Here is a 15739-nt window from a genome sequence, read left to right on the forward strand (position 1 = left end):
CTGTCTGCCCGCCTGTCTTTCTCCGTTTGGCTGTGAGAAGCACGTATTGCAGCTACACTGGTGTGCAGAGAGTCCTGGTGACAGCGCGTCCTCACCGCCCGGCTCCCCTGCTAGATTCCCGTGTCCCCCGCACACAGCCTGCCCCTCCAGTGCTGCTTCCAACTCAGAAAACGCTCCTCCAGGTGCCGGGTACTGGAAAGTGACGGTTACACGGCTTGTCGGCTGCTCCTGGCCCCTCCGTATGTGCCTGTGTATGTGTGATAGGACATTGCTTGGAATGAATCAAATTTATTCCAGATCAAAAGTTCAAAATCAAGAAGATACACAAAACCATAAATAGGGTTACAGAGACAGCCACTTCAACAATGCTGATGCCGTACTTCAGCGGCAGAGCTAAAGCCGCCAGGTGGGACGAGTGAAGTTACGAAATCACACTACAAGTCGAAGTGAATCTAAAATGATACAGTTATATTGGAAAATAAATGAACAAGTGGTTTTTAAAATACGTTGGAGGCTGGGGCAGCTGCTCAGGAGCAAAGCCCTTGCCCTGGGTTTAATCCCCAGTACTGCAAAAAGTAGATGTATTATGTAAATGTAGCTATATAGATATACATTTATATTCGTGTAAATATATAAACAGTGATATACCTATATTCATATAAATACGTAAAGCAAGCAGAAGAGATTTGGAGAAACTCGTGTAAATGTGAACTCTTAAAACAGCAATAGAAGTTGTGACATTTTTCTCTGAGGCATTGTATGCTTTCCTTTTAGAAATTGTGCGGTTTTCTGTGCCTCTTGAGCACTTTTAATATCTTCATTCCTAAGGTATTTATAGTTAAGGTGTCAAGGTAATTATTAATAATTTATGAAAATTCTCGTATCTACATCTATCTGTATCTTGAGACGTGCTGTTGAAAGAAAAGCATTTCCTAGTTTCTCGTCCGGTGAATCGATCAGACAGACGTCGCAGAGCAGCCGGGCTGAAAGGGGAGCAGGAGGTCACGGCCGGCGTCCCTGGCTCGTGTGCACCAGCGCTTCCGTGTGGGACTCGTGTGTACAGAGTGACTTAATCTCTGCAGGGCTCATGTGGGAGAGAACTGGTCATTGTCATCACTCCTCCACTGCGAGCTGACGTGGAGGTTGTAGAACTTGCTCAAAGTCACCCAGGGTGTAAGAGGAGGAGCCAGGGCACACATCAGCTTTTCTCTCCTATACTCGTCTCTGCTGATCTAAATAAACCAAGAGACACACCTCAAAGCTTACTTCTTTCTCCTAAAACCAGAGGGAATGGACTAGATTTTATTTGGTGGATTTGTTTGGTTACATTTTTGCTAATAAAAATAGCAGAGAACATTAAAATACACAAAAGATCCATAGCTTTGTAGAGCCCTTGGCTCTGCGTAAGCAGAGCCCTCGAAGTTAGGACTACATGGTAAGCTAAGCTCCAATGCAAAACTAGTCATAGTATTAAAGATCTACGCCACAGGTACTGCATTTGGTAGGTTACATGTTATTCAGACAAAAGAAAGTGCTGGAGAGATAGGCAACTCTGTTGGAACATATGAAGACTTTTTATGCAGCAGCAGAAGAAAAAAGAGTTTCTAGTGATTAAAACTGTTCCCTGGCAAAGCAGGTCAGTGAGCGTCTTGTTTTTGGAATGGAGGCCTGGGCTGAGTAGCCAGGTCAATGATATTATCAGAGGGGCTGCTACACCACAGTTAAGCTGGCTGCAAATTACTCTAGGCTCTGATTTTTATTTCCTTTTCCTTTCTCCTCAGTGCTAGTGATTAAATGCACGGCCTGACACATGCTGAGCAAGTTCCCCACCACTAAGCCATACTCCTAGCCCCAGATGCTATGATTTCAAAAAGACTTTTTTTCCTTACCAATTCCATTTATGTGAGGAAGGGCAAAAAGTGCTGTTTTTTCGCAGGTCAAAGCCAGCAGGAAATGATGCATTATTATAGATATCGCCTGGATTCCCGGCAGGCAGCCTCGGATGGCATGAGTCCACGGATTAGCCCTGCAGAGAAATTGCACACTTTAGTTTCTTCTGCTTTAGAATCATTGACTTCGAAAAATAACAGAAATAAACAGGACCTCCCCGAGCTGGGCGTGACCGGTCCTGGTGTATTAACCACTGAAGTGCTCGCGAGTGCAAAGCACAGGAAGGGAAGGAAAGGTGTCCCTCTCCTAACCGGAGGCTCTTTCTTACACACACAGAGCTACAGAATGGCCGTGGCCCTGAACCCGGAGCAGGCGCAGGCCTGGATGAACATGGGAGGGATCCAGCACATCAAGGTAGGAGGCCTGGCGCGCCCTGTCCTCCTCCTCGCTCTTAAAGGACTCAGAGCCCACTGTTAATTTCCTCTTCAAATCACTTGATTCCTGAAAATGTGGGTCCTCAAAAGTGAAATTAGCAGAGCTGGGGTTCATTTCACACTTGTTCAGCAGTCTGTTCAGCCTCTTTACAGGGTCGGTGTTTATAGTCAGAAACACTTCCATTTATTGCACATACCAGCACCTAGATCCCAGTGTTCCTTCTTACTCTGCCGTTCCCACTGCCGCTTCCCCCAAGTGTGACTGGTGTCAGCGTGAGAGGCAGACGCCCGCCCCGAGTGGATCTTGGCCTGATAATAGCGGTGTTGAGGGCCCCTGGCGTGGCCTGATCCGGCAGTGTCTGCACTCTGGCTACAAGGTAACTTACTTGGAAAACAGTTGAGTGCCGAGTAAACACGAGTGCTAATTGCCACCCGGTGCTGTTACTCTAAGGGATACAGTTCTCAATTGTGATGGAAAGGCGGTCACTATTCATTCACGTGGGAGCTGTAAGGGAGAATCTGGTGAAGCAAATCACGTTTTTCAGAAGGAAGAGGACGCTAAAATCTTAGTTCTGAGACTGCAGGATACAGATCTGAAAGGGTGAATCAATAGAGGACTTAAATAATTCATTTCCGATCAGGAAAGGGGCTGGGGAAAGGTACGAGTTGTGACCTGTTTTCCAGAGTGTGTGGGACCAGGCACACACTCGTTAGGAACTCAGATGAAACGGAGGAGCGCCAGCAGAGCATGGGGTCACAGTGCTTAGCAGGCCGCAGTGACAGCTTCCTGCTCTGCGAGTGTCCTGCTGGTACATGTGGCCGCACGCCTGAGTAACACATAAATGGGATCCCATATTTTTATCAGATTTTCATTATATAAAGCTTGCATCACAATTCCATCACCGTTTTCATTATATAGACAGAAGCTGCTGTTAAGTTTTAAGTTGAAGATTAGAGTAACTAACTAGAGTTGAAGATCTAGTGGACACCGCGACTCTTTTCAAAACACACCCGCCTCCCAGACGTGGCTCCATTTGGTGGGAGAGGACCCTGCCAGCCCCGTGGGAGCACTAGGAAAAGCTGGTCTCCTGACAGTCTCCCTCCTCATTAGCTCACTTCTGTCATCCTTCGCATGCCCTGTCTGGTCTGGTACTGAAGGCAGATGAGTTCTCCGAAGCTCCGGCAGACAGGACGGAGCTGCGCACCCAGACAAGGTGTCCTTGTGCGAACGTTACTGTGAGCGGCACAGGGCCAGTTCCTCAGCCCCTCCTCTCAGAGTTGTGATGGATCCGAGCATAATTGTTCCCTCTCCTTCCCCACAGGGAAACTACGTGTCCGCGAGGGCTTATTACAAGAGAGCCTTGCAGCTGGTCCCAGACAGCAAGCTGCTGAAGGAGAACCTCGCCAAATTGGATCGCCTCGAGAAGCGACTGCAGGAAGTTCGAGAGAAGGATCAGACATAGCACTGTCCGGCCCAGTCCCGTAGGACAGTGCTGGTGGCTCCGGAAGAGACGGGGTGATGGAGGCCCGGCTGCTGCATCCACAGAGCACAGCGTGTGAGGCCTCCTCTCACAGCGAGTTCGGGGCGCACATCCCGGGCCGTCTGCCCTTGCCGAGGGACTGGCATTGCTGTGAAAGACGAAAAACGGCAAGGCAGGACGTTCCGAGAGGGCAGAAGACAGCAACTGCAGATTTTACAGATTCTCGTTCAGTCTGACTCCCCGTTTCCCTCGATGACATTTCTGTGCTTTTGCCTCCTGGAGACCTAATGCCATTTCTTCATTAGACTTTTATGTCCCAGTAATGCAAAGGTATTGAAATGCATCTGTTCTTTGTGGGATGAGCTATTTCAAAGAGGATAAATCCTCTAGGTGAGCCCCTGGGGAAGGTGTACCAAGTGGAGGCCCAGTTAATTCTCCTGAACCAGAAATAGGTATCTAATAGCTTTTGTACAACCACACAGAATATATGAGAAAAAGGGCTATTGTTGAATGAGCTTTATCTAATGTCTCCCTAAGGATGCTACCGGAGACCTTTTGAGGAATAAATGAAATTCTGCGCTGGTGCACGTCTTCCCAGTGCCTCATACAGTGAAAGGGAATCTTCTGGAGTTGTACATGGGTATCTTCATCCCTGCAGGAAAAGCAAGGAGCTTGATGCCCCTAATGTTTCAAATCATAAGTTTTGTTACAAATATTACTAGAGTAGTGGTTCTACTCTAAGATTTCAAAAGTGCATTTAAATTCAGAAACGTTCCCACCTTCAAATATATTGTTATTTTGGTGGAGAAAAATAGTATATTCTACATAGAAAATATTAAAGATATTAACTAAGAAATGTCCTACTTTATTATATTAATGTTTAGGCATCATGAATTTATTATTTTTTTGAAAATATATTTAAACATTGAGGAATCTACAATATATAACAAAATCTTCACAGACTATAACTAGAGGGAAAGAGCTCTATTTATTTGTCTTCCTAGGCTTAGTGAGAATTGTGTACTTAAAACAAGTGGTTGAGACCTGGCATTTGTCCTGTATTTATAATTTTGGAGATTTCCTGGAGAATACTATAAAAATCTGAGGAAGAAGTCTAAATTCGTAATTTTAAATATATACATTTGTATTTAAAGGATAAGGAAGGCAAAGTTAAACTCACAATTTGACATCTATTTTTAGGTTATTTATTTCATAACTTATAAAATATTTAATATATACATACTTTTTTTCTCTGTACATAATGGTTTTAATAGCAGCTTCCAAAACTAAGTATGTAAAATACAAGTCTAAGTTACAAAACGGTTCAACTTGAACAGTCCCTAAAAACATTGTACTGATTATTCACCGCTAAAGTTAACAGAATTCGGGATCAGCCTTCGGTGTTTAGGTGGCAGTGTGTTTTGGAAGCGAAGACATTGGAGCGCCTGGTTGTGACTTGGTCCTGGTCATTAAAAACAACCGCCTGGGAAGGCAGTGTGTCGCCTGAGGGCGCACGGGCTCCCCCTGCTGGTCAGCTCGGGGAAAATTTCCCCTCACCCGTGTCAGGAATGTTCTCCTCCGTGTTACTCTTGTTAAAGGGAAGAAAACTTTTGGGAAAGAATGGCGGGGGGAATGTTTTAAGTACAAATGATGGCAGAATTTGAGGTAGCATGTATCTGTTGGTTCTCTGCATTAGTAATCCAGTAGCGTACATATTATTACTCCAATGACCTAAGTCTTCCAGTGTTATAGACCTTAATTTGTCCAAAGTCATACTTGCTTCTCTCTCAAATTACAATTCTATGGCCAAAACCAAAAAATGCAATATAGTATTTATTGTCAAGTAACCCCCTTCCCCTAAATTTAAAACCCCTTGCTTCAAACATTCATTATCTATGACTTCTGTCACAGCTTTTCACAATAGTCTGTAACCAAAACTCCTGCTTTGGAAATTAATGGAAGAGATCGAGCCTCAAATTGTGACGTAATTATGCCTTATTTGTAGTGCCGCTGAGGTGCGCAGTGTGTACTCGGTGGGTAATCAAAATGGCGATTACGGCCTAAACATTTCTGAGGGGAAGAGTCACGTGATTTGCAGGAGCCTTTTTCAGCTTGCCTTGAGGTTTCTGCCCCCCACCCCCTTCATTCGTTCTCCCTCTTTGTGTCTGTCTGTCATCCCGCTGTCTGTCTCTCCTCTGCGTCTGCCAGCACACACCAGCATCTCCTTGAACGTTAAAAGTAAGCACTGTTTTAAAAGGAACATGGTTCGTTGGGTCAGATATTTTTATCCTTCACAGAAATGAACCCAGTGAAATAGTTTTCTCAGCTGAAATGGTGCCTATAACGAAATAAATCCCATTCCACTTTTGAAAAGCGTTAAGTGTATCTTGTACCTTTTTATTTGGTCCTTGTAATGTGAAATAATCAGTGCAGTTCATCCTTATAGAAAGAAAAGCAGAGCGCCCTGGCTGGGCACGGACGGCCCATTGTGCCCTGGCAGACGCCTGTGTCTGAAGTGCGGGCGCGGGGCTGGCCTCGCGGTGGGCCCTCTGCGCCGTCTGTGTGGCCTCCACATCCTGCTGTCTGGGCCTCCCTCCCTCCCTAGGTGCCGTGCTCTGCCTGAATTCTGAATAATGCTGAGATAAGGGCCTCAGTTTCACTTTGTGTTACATCCTGGGATTCTGTAAGACGTTGTGGGTTTGAAGGAAGGTGGACGGAGGAGTCCCTCGGTCCTGGCTGAACCCTTAATTTGACGCTCAGTGTCCTTTGTGACGTTACTGTGAGTGGCGGTGTTTTCCTCTGCTCCAGGTCAAGTTCATGCAGATTGCCTCCACCTCCTCCCAGCCTGTCTGCGCTGACCTTACGTCCTGTGTCCCACCCATTCTCATCTGGTAGTGATCATACGTGGCAGTGTATGTCCTTTGACACATGAAAATGGCTTTAGCAGTGTATTTCATCTATTTTTTATTCAAAAATTTCAAATGACTCAGATGTTTTTGATTTATTAATGATACTCACCAAACTTGATTCAGTGCTGTAACACAGATGAATGAAACCAAAGATACAGATCCCTTGGAGGGAAATAAAAATTTTCCTTTAGGAAATATGGAGATGATGTAGTCCTGGCAGGCTGTTTACCGTGAAGCCTGTCACAAAACCAGGAGGATTATTGCTGGGGATGTAGCTCAGCAGCATAAGCGCCTACCTGGCAAGCACAAGGTCCTGAGTTCAATTCCAGGTACCAAAAAAAAATAAAAATAAAGCAAGGAGGATTATAAGCACTTTAATTCCAACTCCCTGAAGCACTTCAGAATCCTTAGCATAAGCTTTTGAAATACGTCATAGACAGTACTGAGTTTGGTACAGAATTCCCCAGTACTTGGGCAGCTGCTTTCAGCCAGACCCAGTGAGAACATCCAGACTGACCCGCAGGAACTCTAATCTGAGGGAGAATTAACAGCAAAGCTGTTGTTTCCTAGTCTCTCTGTTAGATGTTCTGGGTTGCCCTGGTGGCAGAGCTGCGTGAGGCTGATAAGGAGATCTGTCACACACAGTGGCTCTCGAGCTTTGGAAACACCCATGGAGACTTTCAAAATCCCAGCTTCCTGGCTGTCCCAGTGACAGTTTCATTGCAGGGCTGGCCGCTTTCATGGCAATTTATGATTATTACGGAAGAGTTGTTTACAATCTTTTGAAGTTTGTTCTTTTAACTAGTAGACTCAAATGAGCCAAAGACTTGGAAAAAGTGATTTCCAGCACGATGGGTTGGCTTAAGGCTATCATTCTGTGATTGACACGCCAGTGGCTAGGGGGTGATTTTGCACTTGCTGTAACCAGACTGACTCTAAACTGGCCTTACATTTCCGCACAGAATTCTTAGTTTTGCTGATGGAGAGGCATTGCCCTGCCATTCACACACTAGACACAGGGCCCAGTATTTAAAACTGACATTTTTATGAATTAGAGAAGTTGTCCATGGCATAGCGTTCATAGCTACGCTGGTGTCTTTCTGTCTAACACATACATGTGAGCTTTGGTTAAGCATTTCTTTTCTTTCCTTCCTTTCTGTCCTTCCTTGCATCCTTCCTTTTTCTTTTCCTTGTAGTGCTAGGATGGAAGCTTGCACCTCCTAAGGGGGGTGAACACAAGCTCGACTGTGAGCTACACCTCCAGCCCTGTCAGTTATTTCTTAACTGTACTTACTAGAATCAGTTTGGGAAGAGAGAAATACACAAACAGAAACATTTGCCTTGATTTATGGCGGCCTCACCTCTTGGAAGTCTAGAGGGCATTAGTAATGGCATTCACAGCAAGAATTTAGAGGTGGTCCCACCCAGCCTGTTTACAAACTGCATTCACTTTGATTTGATGGTAAGTGGGTAGCTCCCACATACAGCCAAGCATGACTACCTAAATGGCAACTTTTTCTAACACCTAAGAAGAGTATATTGTCAGATCTTGCATTTAGGCTGCAAGTGAAAGAAAGTTTAGTGTACCAAGAAACTATAGGGAAATAGTACAAGTTTTTATGGTCAGTCTTAATGCTTCAGATACAAAATAAAAATACTTTGAATAGTTCCCAAAACAGCATTTCCCTCAGTATTTTTGTATAAGCTCTTTGTTCTGAAGAAGTAAAATAATTAAGTAAAATTGTAAGGTACTCATAGCAACCAACCAGTTCATACCAAGATGTTCCCCTTTTTTTTTTTTTTTACCAAGGGTCTTTTCAATTAAAACCCTTAGGGCTGTAACTCATAGAATCAGCACCCATCACAATACATGGTCATTATCAGTTTGGGAGTTTTGCTCACCAGTAATTCCCATTGGTGAAGAGGTGTCAACCTGCAGAGATCCAGGACCTTCTTCCCATTGTTTGTGTGCACCCACTGTCTGCTTGTGTCGTGTGTGGTAGATGTCGGTCTATGTACTGTCCTGTGGGGATCGTTCATCTTGTTGATACGAGGGTGGGACCCTAGTCCAAGAATCAAGACATCTAGCTCTGCCCCCAGAGAGCTGCCGGTGTCTCAGTCCAGTCCCTCAGAGCACTGGGTGGCTTCCGGGTCCCGCTCAGCTCTATGAGCCTCCGCAGAGGGGCTTGACCTCCGGGTGAACAGTGCTCTGCACGGAGGAGGGGACCGGTGAGGTGCTGCTCTTTGTTTAACTGATCCTCAAGAGGATCACTGTGACAGAACTCAGAGGCAACCTTGCGATTGCTGCACTGCCCAAGTGCTTTCCCGTGGTAGATATGATTGCTTTTATTCTGTAGTCTGTGCATTTGGAAATTCTTATCGATTTGGTTACTTTAGTGGGGGAAAAGAGAGTCCTTCCTCTTAAGGACTGAAAAGGTCTGTAGAAGCCGCCTCTTGCTTTGGTAACGTGGAAACGATTGGGTTTGCTGTGACTCCCGTAGGGCCGGCCCTCTCGTTGGCAGGGGGAAAGGAAGTGAATCGTCATCACCCTTGTTCACAGCGCTCTTAGTTGCTGTCGGAACCATTGTATGTAACTGTGCGCTCTCATGACTTTGCTGTTCCAGTGAGAAATTTGTGTCCCATAAAGTGTTCCTCCCATGATTATGTGTACTTTGCCTAGGTCTTTCCAAAGTAAAATTTATGTAAATGTCTATTTTATATAAAATATGATTTTAAGAGTATCGCTGGCTTCAGTCTGTTCCGTGATTGGTATTCACTTGCATCCGTGTCACCAGCAGGTGCGTACTTGGAAAAGGGGAGAGGCGGCCTCCGTCCCTCGGTCCCTCCGTCCTTGCCGTGTGTGCCTCCTGGCCGCCCTTGCGCCCTCAGTGAACGCTGGCAGTCGGGACCCGTCCCTGCACATCCCCACCCTCTCTCACTAGCCCATGCCTTCACGTCTTCGCAAAGCTAAGGAAAGTCAGGAAACAGAGGCGCCCTCGGTATCCCCCGTCTGCAGCGTCCCCACGCCCAGCTGTCCTGTCCTCTGCCTCACCTCTGGATTTTGCCTCTTAAGAGCTTTGTTGCTCAACCTTTGTACGGTCTGCTGTCAGTTCTACCTGAAAACCCTAAACAGGCTGGGGATATAGAGCCCGGCTTTACCCTCCAGCACCAAAAGAAGATTGATAAAACAACAACAGACAGGTGGCGATCAAAACTATCTGGGGAAAATCCTTCTCTCCATCTCTAGCTGCCACATTGCTTTCTGCACTTCATAGCCAAACTGAACAGCAGATCGCCCTACTCTAGTGATGCTGTGTCTAAACTAAAGGTAGACGTTGCCTGTGTCACAAGCCACTCTGGGATGGTCCAGGTCACTCTGCTCCCTGAGAAAGTTAATTTAAAAAGAAAAAGGCTTCTTTCACTGCAGTGCGTCAGTGTCACCCAGACTGCTCATGGCAAACAGCAGATTTGAACCTGGAATGAATGGATGGCCTGGCTGTTCTTACGCATATAGTTTTTACTCAGTGGAACTTTCCCCTTTCATGAGAGGCGTTACTTACTAAGTCTGTGAGGGATGGATCCTCTACATAGGGACCAGGCTGTGCTTGACTGAGCCTGCAGATTCTGACAGTGCTCAACTGCTGAGGGCGACAGAAACTAGGAGCGTGCCCAAAGCTGCCTGCACACGTGCTGAAGAGGGGCCAGGGCCTGTGAGCCTGCGGCAAGGCTGGGCACAGTGACCGCAGACTTGAACATGGAGCCCAGCTCTTCCTGCACAACACAGATGCCTGCTCCCCTCCCCGTCTTCCCTTTTTACTTGTTTTGTTCCAGGGCTTGCGCTGGAACCCGGGGCCTCACACTTGCTAGGCAAGGGCTATGCCCCTGAGCTACACCCTGGTGCTTTCCGTTTCATGTAATAAAGGCATTTGGTTGGTTTCCACCTGAACTCTTGCCCAGTCAGAAAGGACTTTGAGTCTCCTGGGGGCTCTGAGCACCCACTGGAAGGCAAGGAAGCTGGGGTGAGAGCGGTGGTTCAGGGAGAGTGAGGTGACTGGAGGCCTCTTGGCAGGCAGCCAGCGCCCGGCAGACTTCCTGACGGGACTCAGCCCGGAAGCCCAGCGCTTGATTTTCCAGGAGCTTGGGGCCTTCCTGGGCTCTCCCAGCACGGTGTGCTCTGGGCCTCAGGCTTGAAAACCGGAGCCAGTCACCCGCTCGATCACGTGGAGGAATACTCGTGTGCCACTCAACAGCAGTGCCATCTAAGGGAAATTTCCGTGACGATGGAAGTTCTCTGTACAAGGCATGATCAAAAAATACGGTGAATGCCCATGGTTTTGTTTTTTTTGTTGTTATTGTTTTTTATTCTAGTAAAAGATGTCACCATTAATACTCAGCAAAACATGCCCCCTTACTTTGAACACCCTGTTCCAGCCTTCTTGCCACTCTCTGAAACAGTTAAGAAGTCTTATTTCATGAGTACTTACCCAGCAGCCTTGATGTCCTGCATCAATTCTAAACATTTCCCTTTCACGCTCCTACTGACTGTGAGGAAGAGCCGGAAGTGGCAAGGCGCCACATCCGGTGAACAGCGTGGGCAAGGACACCCTGTAATGTGTGTGACAGAATTTGCTATAAACTAGCCAGTGAGGGATGATCAAAACATATACTGAACGTTTAAATAACATAATTTATTACAGTAAAAGACACATTGCCATTAATGCCCCTCAGAATACTCCCCTTGCTTGGAACACACCCATCCTTCTTGGTGCTGTGTCTTTACCCGTAACAAGTTTATTTTTAATTTAAACATTTATCACATCTTTCGAGCACCTCTTGTATGCTCTGTTCAACATGCTAGCCCCAGGTGATGACTCAGCGCTTCAAATGCAACACTAAATCTTCTTTAAACCTAGTTTTATTTAAATGTAACTAATTTAAATAGCCACCTATGGCTAATGTCCACCATATGGGACAGCGGTCCCTGGAACTTTTCAGTGGTGAGGGATATGGGACATAAAATCACAGAAAGCCCTTTAGGTCTGTAGGACAAGGAGGCTGATGGCTGTTTCCGGTCCGGATGTCACTCACGGTCCAGGTCTTGCAACAGAAGTGTCTGCTCTCTCGTGCAGCTAGGGGTCAGCACCCTCGCCGGTTCTCCGGCTTATTGCTCACCTGCGCCCCCAACACCGACCGCCTTCTGCCCTCGTCCGTCTGTGCACCTTTTGGCTGTCGCCCCCACACCAGTCTCTGGGCGCTCTTGTTACACTTTGACACAGAAGTGAAAGTAGAGGGGAGCTGAGGGATCCAGAATATCTGCTCAGCCTTGCCCTCATTTTCTGACAAAGTAGAAATCCCTTTCAAACTCTGGCTTCACTCCTCTCAGGTTAAGTTTTTTACCACATCCTGCACGGAGTGGATCCAGGGCCATTCTTCCACAGAGCTATGTCCCCAGCCCCTCTCCTTTGAGAAAATTTCTTAAAACAAAGTCTCCTTCAATTGGTCAGGCTAATCCCAAACTTTCAATCCTCCCGCCTCAGCCTCCCAAGTAACTGTGACCACAGGTATGCCCAGCACACAGCCTGCCAGGCAGGACTCTCTTACACCCTACAGAACCTCCTTGGCTTTCCCAAAGTGGGTCTGTGACAGGCTCAGTGGTCCCAGGGCTGGATTGCATTCCCTGGTCAGGACCGAACAGGCTAGGACTTGGCTCTGGGCCAGGCAGCTCTTCAGCCCTGTGCTGTACCCATAAGGCCTGGTGAGGGGCAGGGATGGGATGCTGGAGCCACCCCAGAGGGAGGGGTGCTGCTGGCCACTTGTTCTGGCCCTGCTCTGCCCTGGGCCTAGACACAGCGAGCCTGGGCAGCAGGGCTGCGGGGAAGGCCAGCTGCTCCTCCCTGACAGTCCCCCGGTGAGCTGTGGCTGGCTGCATCTGCACCAGCTTGCCCTGAGGGGTCCTCTCCGAGCAGCAGCAGAGGCCACATCCCTCCCCAGGGCTGGCCTGGGTCCCCAGCACCTTCCCACAGCCCACACCCTGTACTGCGCAGCTGCCCTCAGGTCACCGCTGTCCAGGCCCAAGACCCCGCTCTGCTTTTCCAGAGGCAGCCCGGGCTGCAAGGGCGGTGGGGTCTGGGCAGCGGCAGGCCTGCGGGCCCCTGCAGTCCTCAGGAATGCGTCAAGGGGTAGGGCCTGCGAGCCCCTGAGCGGGGAGCGGAACCACTCAGCCGGCCTGAGAAGCCGACCTGGAAATCTTGGCCAGGCGGCCCCGAGTGCCTGCAGGCACTTGCTCCCGCACAGGACACAGGGCACACAGGACACAGGGCACACAGGACACAGGACGTGCTGTCGTTTGAAGGCACGGAGCTGGCTATGGAGCAGGGAGCTTGGGATTCTTAGTTGAAGAAGGGCAGCGGTTGGTACACAGGTGCAGCAGGTGTAGTAACAGCCTTCACGCCTCAGTGAGAAGAGGTGGGCCGCTCCGGTGAAAATACCAAGACTGGTGGCTGGGTGGTCCCCTGACCCCAGCTCCCTGTCCCCCAACAATTTGCTCCCTGAGGACTCTCTGCCTGGCCAGTCTATGCTGGAAATGTCAGGCTGTTCAGTGGATGGGTTGATTTCAAGGACTTCTGAAGGAGAGGGACAATAGCCGTGTCCCTTTCTTTCTTTGGGGGCAGGTCTCCCTAAAATTAGGCAAGGGAGCTTCTGTGGAGGAAGCCTGAGCCAAGATGGGCCGTCACAGCCGCAAGCAGCCTGTCGCAGCAGGTGGAGGATTTCACCCCATCAGGCAGGGCTGGGGCTTCAGGCTGGGAAGGGCGAGTCACTGTGGGACTGGGGCTGAAGATCCCCAGGAAAAGAGAGCACAGGAAACTCACCTCAGCAGCAGCAGCAGCAGTAGCAGCAGCCGCAGCAGCAGCAGCAGCAGCAGCAGCGCCTTTACTGTTCAGCTGATACTTTCCTGTATACTGGCATAACCGTGGCACATGCCTAGTTGTCTATGCTAAGTCCTGCTTATATAAGTAGACCCTGCTGTGTGCCTGCACTAGACATCCAGGTCATGTCCTTGTGTGTCCACAGACAACCTTGTGTTTGGAGCAATCTGCTGTGGCTCCTTAAATCCCACCCTCTCAAAGATTGGGGAAACATTGCTTCTTATGAGCAGCCCATAGACCTGACCCCTCACACAGACCACAACAGTAAAGGGAACAGCAAAGCACCCCCAATCCCACTGCCACCACAGCACCAGGTGGACCCCAAGGATTCCCACCATTGAGTGAGCAGGTCCTGCTGCGAGGCCTGGATGGCAGATACCTCCACACCCATTTTCTGCAAGGCATCTTATTATCTGTGTCTGGTGGGCAGGACTGTAAATGCAACATTCCACATGCAAGAGGGCACGAGTCCCTCCCTGCACTGAGGTCAGCAAATCAAGGGCCATGTGGTTTTGCAAAACCACCTTTCTCATTTGTGAAACACAGTGTCCCTGTTGTGGGGTGTATCTGTGATGATGGGTCTCATATTGCCCTTAATAGGTGGGAATCCCCAGGTATAGAGTCCTGTCCAGTGTACGGTTTCCTCTTGCTACCAGGGGTAAGAGAGTCAGGGTCAGGTCCTTCACTCCAGAGGATGGTCAAGCACCATGACATCACTTCCTTTCACAATGGTGGCTCCAGTATCAGGTGGAGAGTACACTCCGTAGGGGTATGTGAAATCCAGGGCTATACTTCCATTGCATGTCTTAGTCCTTCTCCCCAGGGCTCCAAGAGGAACTCCCAATGCCCCACTAGGGGTTCTGTAGGCCAGTCCCAAGTCCATTGATAACCGACTCCTGACTGCATAGGTTCCAATGCTGGAAGTATTAAGGACCCTTTCATCACCTTAGGACTCTGCTCTGTGGGTTGAATATCAGAGGGACCTGCTGTGCTTTCAGAAGGTGATCCGATAGGCTGTCACTGTAGGTCGGGGCTGGTCATTGAGCAACTGAACCACCTGGGGTAAGACTCACACTCACCCAGCAAACTTTGGAGCCAAACAGGCCAGTTTGCTTTTCAGAAGCCCACTGTACCTCTCAATTGTACCAGGGGCCTGCAGTTGATGCAATGTGACATCATTGTCTCTGGCGCACTGTTGTAACTGGAGCCTGTAAAGTGAGTTCTCCTGCCAGATGCTATTCCTACTGGCATCCCATACTCAGTAGTCAGCCACTGTAATGTCTTAATGGTATGGCTTGTTTAGCAGAGGAAACAGGGTAGGCAAAGCCGACACCCATGGCTGTATCCACAGTGGTCAGAACATATCTATGTCCCCGTGAGAGAGGCAAGGGTCAATATAGTCCACCTGCCATTGTTGCAGAGGGTGAGGTGCTTGTGGTATCCTGCCAATGTCTGGGCACCATCCTCCTCCAGTGGGCCAAATGGGTACACTATAGTCATGCCTTTACTGCAGGATTTGACTCAGTAGGAGCTGAATCCAGGTGTCATCACTCTGTTGCAGCTTGCATAGTATTGACTCTACATGTCCCAGTTTCTTATGGAGCCAAGGCACCGCAGCAAAAAGCATGGGCCTCCTGTGCCTCCACCTTCTGGGGAATAGCAGGCGTTACATGCAATACCAGGGGACTTTCCGGAGGTTCTCCCGGAATTAGGACTTGCACTTCTGGAGATGCTTCCGGAGGAGGCGGCACTTCCTGTGCCTCACAACATGGCTTCTGCAGCAGCCAGGCATTGCTCCAGGTCGACCTTGGGCCTTGCAGCTGGCCTATCTGCCTCCTGCTTCACACAGCAGAATAAAGAACAGCCAACCAACCCACCTGGCGGGCTCACAGTGGGGGGAGGGATGTGCATATCAATCATACCTAAGGCCCTTAACATGTCAGAAGGGCCACTTTCCAGTCCTCAGGGGCCTTCCAAGCCACCAAAAAGGTGACTACAGGTAGTCGGGGTGAGGCTGGGGGATGCACCTTAGCAAACTCCTTGGGGTCTCCCTCACCATCAGGTGCTGTTTACAGAGATGCCAAGGAGGGGACACTCAC

General features: G+C 48.6%; 2 protein-coding genes across 2 annotated transcripts in view; one reads left to right on the forward strand and one right to left on the reverse strand.

Annotated features, from left to right (window-relative positions):
* Positions 1-9455, forward strand: part of Tmtc1 (transmembrane and tetratricopeptide repeat containing 1) — a 253886-nt gene extending 244431 nt beyond the window's left edge. The window contains exons 21-22 of the mRNA XM_013505922.1: positions 2227-2304; positions 3647-9455. Of these exons, the coding sequence (XP_013361376.1) occupies positions 2227-2304; positions 3647-3787 (219 nt within the window). The 3' untranslated portion in view covers positions 3788-9455. The remainder of the gene's footprint in view (positions 1-2226; positions 2305-3646) is intronic.
* Positions 9456-10671: 1216 nt separating this feature from the next.
* LOC102030100 overlaps positions 10672-15739 on the reverse strand; it is a 47418-nt gene continuing 42350 nt past the window's right edge. The window contains 3 exon segments of the mRNA XM_013505923.1: positions 10672-11005; positions 11858-11979; positions 12328-13413. Coding sequence (XP_013361377.1) covers positions 10672-11005; positions 11858-11979; positions 12328-13413 — 1542 coding nt within the window.

Source organism: Chinchilla lanigera, unplaced genomic scaffold (assembly GCF_000276665.1).
Source record: "Chinchilla lanigera isolate Chin_1 unplaced genomic scaffold, ChiLan1.0 scaffold00104, whole genome shotgun sequence".
Lineage (NCBI taxonomy): Eukaryota > Metazoa > Chordata > Mammalia > Rodentia > Chinchillidae > Chinchilla > Chinchilla lanigera.